General features: G+C 38.6%; 1 protein-coding gene across 1 annotated transcript; it reads right to left on the bottom strand.

Moving 5' to 3' along the window:
- Positions 1–443: 443 nt before the first annotated feature.
- SLC10A2 (solute carrier family 10 member 2) lies at positions 444–10,831 on the bottom strand. The gene is made up of 6 exons (XM_023948128.2): positions 10,254–10,831; positions 7,045–7,163; positions 5,836–5,924; positions 3,554–3,729; positions 2,820–2,977; positions 444–2,550 (listed from the first exon to the last, which is right to left on the bottom strand). The coding sequence occupies exons 1-6, from the start codon at positions 10,673–10,675 to the stop codon at positions 2,426–2,428; spliced, it is 1,089 nt and encodes a 362-aa protein (XP_023803896.1). The 5' UTR covers positions 10,676–10,831; the 3' UTR covers positions 444–2,425.
- Positions 10,832–11,957: the final 1,126 nt, after the last annotated feature.

The following is an 11,957-nucleotide window of genomic DNA, read 5'->3' as shown; positions in this document are numbered from 1 at the left end:
GCCCATATCCCAGAATTTATAGGTCTATATATAGCCAAATATTTTTTTGGACACCTGTGAGGAGAGGACACATCCTCCCAATGGTTCCCTACAGTACTGTGAAATAGCCCACCCCAGCTCCACAAGTGATTTGATACAGGTGTTGTCCAGACTTCATTTCTACAGCTGGAGATTTAGAAGCAAACATTCAGGATCAGGTAGGATGGGGCTCTGATCAACCTGATCTAATTTAAAATGTCCCTGCTCATTGCAGGAAGGTTGGACTACATGACATTTCCAGGTCCCTTCCAATCCAAACTGCTCCATGGTTCAATGATTATTAAACATAAACATTTGACACATGACATGAGATGTTTTTGTTACATCTCAAAGCTATAAACTCTGTCTGCATGTTTGGTTTCAGTCTCAGTTCTTTTCACCTTAAATTACTCCAGTGGGCAAAATTATAAATAGCTTCTGACTTTATTTAGTTCAATGTTTATACAGTTGTGTTAAATACACACAGCACACACACACATACACACACACAGAGTATAAGCAAGACAAACTATTATTCTTCAATACATTTTCAAGATCTGCTTGAAATACACACAGAAACACTGAAGTTCAGCAAGCAGGAGGGAAGAGCAGCAGCCTCGTGTGTGAGACAGACATGATCCTAATTAACTTCCACTGTCCATTTTTTGACAGATGCAGGAGCAAGACAACAACCATTTTATACAGATGTTACAAACAACAGTTTATCCTTTTCTTGATGAATGTGTTATTTCACAATTTATGATTTGTCCATAACAGTCTTTGCCACATTGTTTTGTTTAATCTCTGTTCTATAAAACACAGAACACCTCGTTGTGTACTAACTCCCACTCAGTGTTGAACTCCTTGGAAGTTATGACCATTCCAATATCCCTGCCAAAAGTAAAGCAGCTTCAAGCCTCACAGAACTCAGGAACATTTTGAGACCCTTTCTCCAAAATATGGTAGACAACAAGAATTTATTCTTTGTTTAGTATTGGGCATGTTTCTGCAGCAGTGGAAAGCTGCACGTTGGGAACTTAAATTCTACAATTTCAGTTGTGTCTGTAAAAAACCTGCCACATTAACTCACCATACCTTGGAAGGTCCACTTGAATATAACAGAAAGGTGCATTGTTTACATTTGCTGATAGTCAGTTCGCTCTTGAATTTTTTGGTCAGCTAACCTCTTACTCATTTATCTAAAGTTTTCTGTGTATTTTCTTTACATAGCAGCTACATGACTAATGTTACTGAGTGTTTCCTTAAAAAATTACAGATGCAAGGAGTTTACTGCACTGTTTCTCCTAGAATTGTACTCATTTTCTCCACATAATTAGGAGAGATTTCCACATGTACTCTTGAATTTTCAGAAACAATGTATAATGTATGTGTACATCCAATTATTTCTATTTGTGGTTGATATAAATAAAATCTTAAAATAGTCAACTATACCAATATCTACATATCACAGACATCTGGCAGGTTCAAATTTAGCTCATAAAATAACAAAAATATGTAACTCTCTCCAAGCACTGCTGTTTTATGTTAAGGTTGGTGGAAGCAGTCTTGGATGAATCAGGGATATTTTTTGTTCCATTTTTCAAATGCCTTCCTTTCTTTCAGTGCAGAAGCTGATAATTTCTTACACTTCCAGAACCTCTGCTTTCTCCTTTGTATGCAGCTGTCACTGCTGTCACTAAAATTGCTCAAGGCTTAAGCCCTCACCTTTGTCTCTCTCTGTTCCTGTTTCCAGAACCTAAAAGACCCAGGCCAAAGATGTAGGACTGTTACATTCTATTACTTTAAGGAAAAAAAGTGGAGTCATAAGGTGCCTTGCCTTTGCTAAAATTATAGCTTTAGAATAAATTAATGCTTCAAGCAATTAATACAGTGCTTTAGTCTGCCCAGACTCACCTAAATGAAATTTTTATTTCATTATTTGCTTGGTCCAATTTCATGCTTGATTCATATTCAGCCTTAACAGATCTTCCAAATCAACTTCTGCTCCTGCTCAGACACTTTCACAAGATTTCTCTTTGTTTTGTGTGGGGCTGAGACCAGCAGAGGGATTTGCAGGACCATGGGCTGGAGATGGTATTGCAGATATATGCTTCTTTTTATCAACAGTCCACCTTTATTCTGCTGTTTGTTAAATAATCCATGATAAAACATTACATATTTTTAGGGAATTGGCCTCAAAACCAGATTCTACAATTGTGGCAAAAACCATGTTAAAAATCAAAGTAGATCTTTCTTAAGTTAATTATTTTAAAGTCTCACTGTACAGTATCAGCAGAACTTCTTCTTTTGCTAAGTATTTCCATGAAAAGCCAGCATGTGAAAAAAATAGTTTAAAATAAACCATATATTCTTTATCTTCACAGCTGGTGGGAGCAGATGTAATTGTCTATTTTATCTCATCTGATATATATCCTCCATTTATGTTAGCACTTGGTTTTGAATCCTCTTCTTGTGCTGTTTTCTCAACATCTGTCTTTGTTTTGACACGGTGTCTTCTGTAAAGACGGTAGCCTGAGGATCAATATATGGTTAGTATTAAACAAAAGAATGATAAAAATAGTCTGAAAAACATGTTGTAGTAACATATATCCGTGCAACCTTTTCTTTTCTTATAATGCTAAAACATTTCAACATCTCCAGACAGTTCCTTTAAAGCTATGCTTTGATGAAATCCATTTGATTATTTTTATATTTTCTTGTTTTCTCCATACACATGAAAAGTTAAACTGGTAATAATAATGATAGTTATAATGCTGTAATAGTAAATGACTATACTTTACCTCCTAAAATGAGTAGGGCAAACAACAGCTGGAAAATGCTGTAGACGAGTGGGAAAGTAAACATCAGTTCAAGTTGTTCAGGAGTGAATGAGAGCTGTACTATAGTGGAACATAGCTGAGTGTTTTGCATGCCTGTTTCCAGAGACACTGTACGACATCTAAAGGGAATAACACAAAGATATTTGTCAAATAGCATCCAGTGGGTCCTTATGCTTTTTACTAATCTGGATAAGCAAAAAATGTAATGGATAACTAAGAAAATTGTTTCCTTCAGCTGATGTAGTCAACAAAACACTCCACCTATGGCTGGTGCCACCAATTACTGGCAGTTCAGCAGCTGTGAAAGACTGTGAACCATCTTCATGGCACATATGTGGCACTTGCTGTCTCCCTCTCTTGCAATGATGTTATAAATTGTAGACTGCTGCATCTACATGAGAAGTTTTGCTGCACTTCCAAACCACTTACAAGTTAGGCCTGTTTCACTTGTTTGAAGTGCAAGACATCGGCACACAAAGGGAAAACATATTGGAGGAAGGATTGGAGGAAGTGCTATAGTCAGAATCTGTAAATAAATGTGCACGAGAAAACTTTTGTCTGCACATAGTATTGCTAAAGACAGGCTTAGTGAATGAATGACCCTGAAACATAACTAATTTTTAGGGAGTATTCTCAGCATCGATTAATCATTAAGCATGACCTTTTTACACAGTAGAATAAAGGCTATGGATTACCTGTGCCAAGACAGACCAGCTATACGAGCCAGAAGGAATCCTAAAGAATAGCCAGCTGCTGGAAATATGGTGCCAATGATCCATAACTTTGGTGAGATAATCCAGGAGCCTTTGTAGAGTATTCCCCCAACCACAGCGATGAGCACGATGAGCACTGCTCCCACAATGGAACCAACCTGTGAAGCAGAAGAAGAGGGACTGAGTCAGAATCACAGAATACTGCACAAATGAGATCTCAAGGAAGTTTAATGGCAACAAACATTGTGTCAAACGTGCCTGTGGTTTTTTTGAGTCACTGAAATGTCTTCTTAAACACAAATCCTAATGTTTACAGCAATACAATTCACAGCAGGCAGAGAGATTAGATAGCTGCCATTTTACCAAACAGGAGATGTACTATGTGCTTCAAGGTGTGACTACAGCTCTAGATCAAGACACAGCTCTAATAGGAATCTATAGCAGATATCTGTAAAACCAGTCTTTTGAAGCCTTGACTGTAACTGTACTTAGGGCTGGAGATTAAAAATAATTTCACAGGTGGGATATGAGTGAGGAATGGTGCACACAATAGAAAAATTACCCCAGAGTTGTTGAGAAAGTGACAGCCTAGTAGGCAGAATACTACATTTTCCTCCCCCACTTGGAGAATGACACTCTGAGGCTAAGTACAGTGTGTGCTAATTCGACATTAGATTGCTCTTCTGCTAGTGCTAGGAAATTATTTGCCGAGTGCTGGGGTAAATCTTTAATGGGGCTAAAAATTCATGCCTGAAAACTGGTTATGTGCTTGTATAGCCCTTCAACATATACCTAAGCACTGCAATTGATCTTATTTCCTGTGACTGAATGTACTGAGATATTTACTGCTGCTTGCTTAAAAAAGTTATAACTCACTCTCTTTTCAATACTCAAGTGGAATGTCTGTCATTATAGCCTATGTTGCAAGGAATCTCAGAGACAGACTTCTTAGTCTAGGCTTAGGAGAAACTATTCCTCAGCTAAAACATGTATTGCCATTGAAGTGGCTTCATCAGTCTTTGGCTGAAGCACTTTTAAGAGCACTGAGTGAACAAGTGCTTTTGTTTGGCTGAGCTATTAACCACGTGCACCTAGGAAGAAGAAACATGGTCTGACCATGACAAGCTCTTCTTTCACCTGGCACAGTCTTTGTTCTCTTGTCTGAATTTCTCACTATATAGGCCTTAATCTGACAGCTATGGCTCAATCTTCACTTGATGCATCATTGTCCTACACAAACTCTCAGTGCACTGTTCTGTGGGCTGCTCACCCACTCAGTAAGAAGAAATGACATGGGGCTTTGTTGAGAGATCAAGCAGAGTTTCTTTTCATCTGAGTACAAGTCCATGCTTTTCCCTCAACTCACTGAACAAAAATGGTAAGCTGTGAATGCATTTAAAAATGCAACATAATAAGCTAGCAGTTTAATGAAAATGAATTGACTTTAAAAGACCTTACTTGTGCTCTATGCTGAGCCAATAGCAAAGAAATGATAACAAAATATATGTAAAAACAAGTGACCAGACTAGTTTTCTTTAAGAAAATTTAGATAATATATTTGTTAACTAAGAATGGTTAACAAAGGCTAAGAATTCTCAGCACATCTGAAAAATCTCTTTAAACTAAATGCTCCGAATGATTAATTTGCTGTCAACCTAGATGTGGCTGAATTATTATTATTATTTTGATGACAACAGTTTTTGCCCAAATCCCCATATTTTTGATGTATCTGAAACTATCTTGCAAAGATAGCTGTATTTTGTGATTTTTTTATTTTTAGTTTTTTGTAAGTGTTGGAATATTTTCTGTTTATTATTTTTTAATAAAAATTGACTTCACACTCAAAAAAATTTGCCCACAAAAAATCAGGAAACTCTCTTAAAAGGAGAAAGGCACTTTGATCCGTAGTGATTTAATTTTTTATTTTTTTGCAGAGTAAAACTGCTTTCCATTGACCTGAATGATTTTCCTTCCAGTTTCAGTTTACATTATATACTGAACTCAATTACTAACATAGTTGCAGCCAAAGACAAAAGTAAGTTCTTTAGATAATGATGGTTTCTAATAATGCATGCAACTCATGCATGTTTATGCAGGGGGAATGCAATACATTTCCCCAGCACCTCATTTGTTTTCTGCTGAAAACTTTCCAGGTCTTATGAAGTCAGACACTAATACTATGAATAGTAATGTACTGCTTCAGTGATCCCACTGATTCCATAATTTGTCCATAATTGCTTATGCTTCAGCCTTATATATCGTACCTTAAGTATGATTTTAGCTTTACTAGGCCATTTGTGGTTGACAAATATTCCAAACGAAACAGGAATCACAAGAGCTACCAGAGACAGTCCTGTAAAAAGAGACAAGAGAAGTTAAGATCCTGTGTGGTGCAGGAGCTCACACAGCACAGACACCATGCTGAGTGGCTGTGGGTCTGAAGCAGCCCTTCAGGGGATGTTTCTGGTGTGCACACCCCGGAGCATGCACACTCTACCTGCACCTGCCCATTTGCTTTTCTATAGACTCTTATCTTTGGCAGCCTGTTGAAGTAATTGCCATTCTGCTGAGCTACATGCTCATTCACCTGCGTCAGAAAGGCAGACAGAAATCTGAGTGTGCTAATCATCGCTATCCTGTGATGTGAGTAGCTATATTGAATGTTCATTTTGTCTGCAGGTGTTTCGCTACTGTACCGTATCAGCAACTGGTTTAGAGCTTCTTTTGTTTTGGCCTTCCCCTTCCAGTATTTATTTTGAAAGCACAAGCAATGTATGTGATTTTTTTTTTCCCCGAGGACAATGGGAAGTGAAGCCGAAGAATGTGAAAGTGATTCTGCTGGCTTTTAAGATTAGCACAACATGGAACTGCACTTGATAAGCACTAGGGCCACAACTCTGCAAAGCACTGGAGCATGTATTTCTAAACACTTTAACTATTTTCTCTTTGTAGCTGGATGAGATTTTTGACAGGAAGTCAAACGAAGCCAGTCCTGGCAGCGTAGATTGCAGCTTTTCAAAAAGACTTAGCAGTTTTAATCACTTGCTTAATTATCCACATGTGCTTAAGTATTGTGCCAGATTATGGCCTCAGCATTTAGCACTTTGCAGGATTGTGTCTTTAAACTGTTACAAACACTTTCATCCAGGAGAAGCAGCTACTCCTATATGAATTAATCTATATTCTTATCCCACTACCACATAGGTCTCAAAACCATTTGAAAAGAAAAAAGCATGCAATCTTTTCATAATTATCTGTACAATATTTATAATGGCTTCAAGTCTTTCCTTGGCAGAGCTGTGGTTGATGTGATTTTCGGTACCTAATGCTCATGGAGGTTATTAAAAAGTAGAGAGAGGAGTATTTTTAAAAACCTGAGGTAATTTTTTTGTGACTGCAGGTTGATGGTATAGAGGTGGTTGTCACTGAAGGGCTGATAGACAGAAGGGAAAGTGCTGTTTCACTGGACTCACCAATACTGTCATAGGGGAGTACAATTGCATCAGCATCAGTCCACATCTTGGTGTAAATAAAGAGACAAAGTGGCATCATTCCCATTGCAAGCAGTGTGGAGCAAGTTGTCATGCTGATGCTGCAAAGGAATTGGTTACAGTGACAGTTCATCTCATGATAGCTCATAGTCTTTCTCATTTTCTTATTACCATTTCACACCTTGTAAAAGGTTATGCAAGAAATGTTGCTGGCTACAGACAATTTATCCTGTTTATCAGGTTAGAGAAAAGCTAAATGAATGGAATGGCTTCTGCTGAAAAGAACATGGAAAGAAATATCAAGAAATAAGAAATATCAAGGTGTTCTGCAGCCACAGAACCATAATTTTTGGTACAAAGGAGGCAGTCAGACAGGTGGGAAGCTGGAAGGTCTGTTGGCAAGTCTGTCTCCATGCTGCCTGTCTGTCTGGTTTCAGAGAGGATGTATGGCAAACAGGGGCAGAGATGGACATCAAATGGGGCTTACCATTCTGCCAGCAGTTCTAGAGTGTTTAAATTTCACTCTGAACTTGACAGCATAGAAATCCATTTCATTATTCAGGATATGTGATATAATAAAATTCCCTTTTCTGACTTGTTTTGCTCTAGGCCAAAAAATAGGTGTTAAGAATTGCTCAGTGAGGCTTAGCATAAGCATTGTTGCTGCATCTTGCAAAGATGTTTCTGTTTTCTGTTGTACAAAAAGATGCATTCTGCTACAGGAATGAAGAAATAGGAAAAGGCAAGGCATCTAAAATAAGGAGGAAACTTTCAGAAATGGAATACAATGGATAAAATTATGCACAGAAATCTGATTTTTCTGGTATAAAAATACTGAGACAGGGCTCTAGTTACAAGATTTTTGAAGCATTCTTCTGAGCCTCACTTTCTGATTTCTCTTTTTTGTTGCTTGTCCTCAGAAAAGGGACTACTGATCCTGGTCCAGACTGAGCAGATCCAGAGAAATCTAGAAAAATTAATGCAGAAACCACAGGAATATCTGCATTAATTTTGGTTCCTGTCACTCAGTACTTTAGAATCATTGAAGAGGATTTTGCAGGAGCCTCCAGCAAAAGAGTTCCTGGAGAAGTCTCCTACAGAGAAAAAGAGTCATGGGCTACAAAGAAGGTTTGATGAAATCCCAAATGGATAAAACCCCTTATGTTTCCTACCTCTGTATTTCCTGTATCTTTATACTGTCCCTGAATGTACCTTCTTCTCCAAAGTCTGGCCAGCCTCTAAACTCAGTCCCTGTTTCCACAGAAGCAGTTTTAGTGAAACATCAAGAGATGTCTCCATGGGGAAGCATTAGATGGTATCAGCTAGGTTTGGTTTAATAAGAAAGATATGAAATCATACTTCACCTGGCTGTGATTATAATGCTAATTATAAAACTAATTCCTTCTCTAACTTGTGGTCTATTTGCACAGAGAGGTTTTGAAGCAGAACCATAGACAATGACCATGGATTGTAATGTATTATCCTAAAGTATTACAGTTAAAACCAAAACATTGTCTGATATGATGGGCAGGTTTCTATAATACTGTGGTGGTTCCAGAAAACATCCACACAATTTCTAATGTAATTCTTCTATTGAGAAGAGAAGATGCTAGCCTTTACAATCTACTGAACCTCCTGTATCCTGTGGTCCCCGTATCTTTGTCTCAAAGTCAAAAGCTTTGACTTAAGGTAGAGGCCTTTACCTGAAGAACAACCTTTTAAAGGCATTTTAAATTAACTTCACCCTCTGTCAGCATCATGGGATAGAAATCCTATTCATGTTTATAACATTATAAATTTGGATTTTTACCTCTGATTTCAGTGGAGTAACTCTGAACATACATAGCTGACCAAGCATAGTTTAACTTAGTTTATTCTTCCAGGGAGAGATTAGAACAGAATTTCTGCCTTGTACTCAATATCTTTCCATCTTGGTTTCTTAGACCTGTATTAATTGAAATTAAGGACCTTACAGTTCTTATTATCATAGATCTTTCCTCTACAATGAGGAAGTCAATGATTAGCAGAGCTGACCTCATTCATAATTTGTAAGCTGTTTTACATTAACACCTGTATGTGACAGAAAAGTTCACTGTTTTCAAAGGATGGAAAAAATGTATTAAAGCTACAAATGTTAACATTCTTAGACTATTTACCCTAGTTCCACATCTTTCTTGCTACTACTGTTTTTTTCCATTTCTAGTTAGGACTGGCATATGATAAATTGGCTGAATGCTCCAATTAATTTTACTCTGTAGGAAAGAGAGAAATTATCCTGTTTATTTTAGACCAAAGTAATCAGGACATAAAAATAAAAAGATGGCTTATTTTTAAAGGCTCTTAATGAACCCCCCATGGAATTTGCATCAAGATTAGGGTTCACTTCTGCGTATTTGATGTCCTAGGCCATGTCAGGTGCCTTACACATCTGAGTTCCTAGCATTTTGTCATTGAGACCATCACACTGCCACAAAGGAGGGTTTCCATTGCTCCCAATGTGCAGGGCTGCCTTGAGCAGTGTTTTATAAACCACTATTATTATTTACAGTATTTATTTACAGTAGTGTAAAATATTCCCTCAGTCTGAAGACTTTGCAATAAGGTTCCAGGAGCTGAAATAATTATCCCAAGTGATATTCATTAGAACTAGTTCCCAAAGAGAAAATAAATACCTGTCTTTTTATTGTATAGAACACAAGAAGAGGGAAAATATTTTTTTCACAGGAGCTATTTTTTGAGAAACATTACTTCAAGAAAAGTTGTATACCCACTGTTTTGTACAGAGGATTCTGGTCCTAAAATCCCATGTGTTTTTTAATTTTTTTACTATTCAAGATCTTGGAAAAAAAGAAGTAATTTTAACTTGGCAAAGTTTTCATAATGTATGTTATCTTAATTATTTTCATGGATGATATTTGCTCCAGGATCTGAAGTTTTACAACAAAGATATTTTCTAATATACACAATTATGTTGTAATATTTTCCTCATGAATTCCCAATGAACCAAGGACATTTGTTATTCTACTTATATTTACTGCAGTTTTAATAGCTAACCATCTCTACCAAGGAGAAACCACCATGCCTGTGCCAGAAAGCTAAGAAAAACATCAGGCAGATCAGACAGTCCTTTTCAATGTAAAATTTACAATGTAAAGAGCCACATGAAGTACTTAGAGAGTGGCTACTCTTACCTTAGGTCCATGTCTCCATCCACCCAGTAGGCGATGACATTCGAGGCTGTGCCCCCTGGGCAGCATCCCATGATCATCACCACAACAGCTTGAATAGGAAGGATGTTAAAGGCCAAAGAGAGCAAGAAGGCTGTGAGAGGCATAATTCCAAACTGGCAAAGGAAACCCACAAATATACCCCATGGTCTTTTTATGTGGCACAAGAAATTCTTAAGTTCCACATTGCAGCCCATGGAGAACATCACCAAAGCCAGCATGACTGTTAGAACAGTACTTAAAACTACACTCAAAGTTCGATTAAAATTATCTTCTGGTAATACACAAGATGTACCATCACAAATAGTAGCATTTGCTGGACAAGCCGTGGAGTTTTCTGCCAAAGAACCAGCATTAAATTGCTGGGAAAGAAAGTTTGTCTGCATTTTGAAATACTTCTCACTACTGAACTGCTCACTACATCCGTGGCAAACTTTCAAGCCTGTGTAAACGATTGTTTGTCAGTGACTTCTTTTAAATGATCCAGGAAGCAATAAAGTGCAATAAATGCTGGAAAACTCTTACTGTTCTTGAAGGGTTTGGCTCAGTGCTGATTCATATAGTTATAAAAGTTGCACTTGCTTAGTACAGTGACAATTAATCATTTATTCATATGATAATGAGGAATCCCATATCGAGAGAATAGCTGTGTTAATATTTAAGGGTGTAAAGGAGGCTTGTAGTGCTGCCAAGCCCATGAAATGAGAATCACAGTAGGAAGAGAAAGTTTAAACTTCATTCTTTGAATTTCTTGCATGCCTTCGGGAGACCCGCTCATGCATGCAGCGTTGCATACTGTCCCTGGCAGTAGAGGGGTCTGTGTGCTGAGTAACTGAAGCACAAGAAACCACAAGCAGAAGTCCTGAGATATGATTTGAAGCTGAAACTCTTCCTAATGGGTGCAACATTCAGCACAACACACAGGCTCATTTGAAAGACGTGGAATCTTTGTTTCTTGCAGCATGGAGATTCAGCGACCTCCTGGCACCTTCTTCCAGGCGCAGCTGGGGCAGTCACACTTTGATTCAGTCTGGAAGTGGTGGACAGCGAGAGGAGAGTGGGGTGGCAAGGGCAGGAAGGAGATACATTCTCTGAGTCAGGAGTGGAGAGCAGAGAGCAGGGCAGTGAGGCTGCCACAACTGTGGAGCCATGGCACCCAGTAAGTGGACCACGTCCCCTTCCCTGCCACAACACACTCAGCATGCACACCAGGATGCAGGTCACCTATTTTTGACAGGTGCAGCACAAAGGTGAGGAGACAGGTTTCTTGTGCCTGGCTTTGGTATGGCTTGATGTGCCCTGTCATCCCCTGAAGCAGTGCTGGAGCCAGCTAGCTCTCCCACAGCTCCGCACCAGAGTGGGACACACCCCGGGAGCAGGATGACCTGAGGTGCAGCTTAGAGCGGATGCTCTATGGCAGTGCTGTAGTGTCACGTACAGGGTGGAGGAAAGGACAAGGAGAAGGCCTTTTGTATGGGTTCCAAGGAAGGCTCATTTCCAGAGAGGGTCCAGGGACAAAACACAAAGTATACAAGGGCACCACAACTTATACAGAGGGGAAGGATCAAGGGGTGGGTACAAAAGATGAACCAATAAGGCATGCCTTGGGGAGGAGCGCAGAGCAGGGTCACACAATATATAAACCAGTGGAGATGACAAGGGGAGGAG

The sequence above is a fragment of the Cyanistes caeruleus genome, chromosome 3, assembly GCF_971803275.1.
Source record: "Cyanistes caeruleus chromosome 3, bCyaCae1.hap1.1, whole genome shotgun sequence".
Classification (NCBI taxonomy): domain Eukaryota; kingdom Metazoa; phylum Chordata; class Aves; order Passeriformes; family Paridae; genus Cyanistes; species Cyanistes caeruleus.
Note: the sequence above shows the minus strand (reverse complement) of the source record. Positions and strands in the feature narration are given on the sequence as shown.

Bases quoted from the DNA above. Each gene is read 5' to 3' on its own strand.
- SLC10A2 (XM_023948128.2), bottom strand. From the start codon at position 10,675: ATGCAGACAAACTTTCTTTCCCAGCAATTTAATGCTGGTTCTTTGGCA. The intron at 5,925-7,044 runs GTGAGTCCAGTG...CTCTTTTTACAG, and splicing joins ACTCCCCTATGACAGTATTG to GACTGTCTCTGGTAGCTCTT. The intron at 2,978-3,553 runs GTAATCCATAGC...TATTCCCTTTAG, and splicing joins GCTGGTCTGTCTTGGCACAG to ATGTCGTACAGTGTCTCTGG.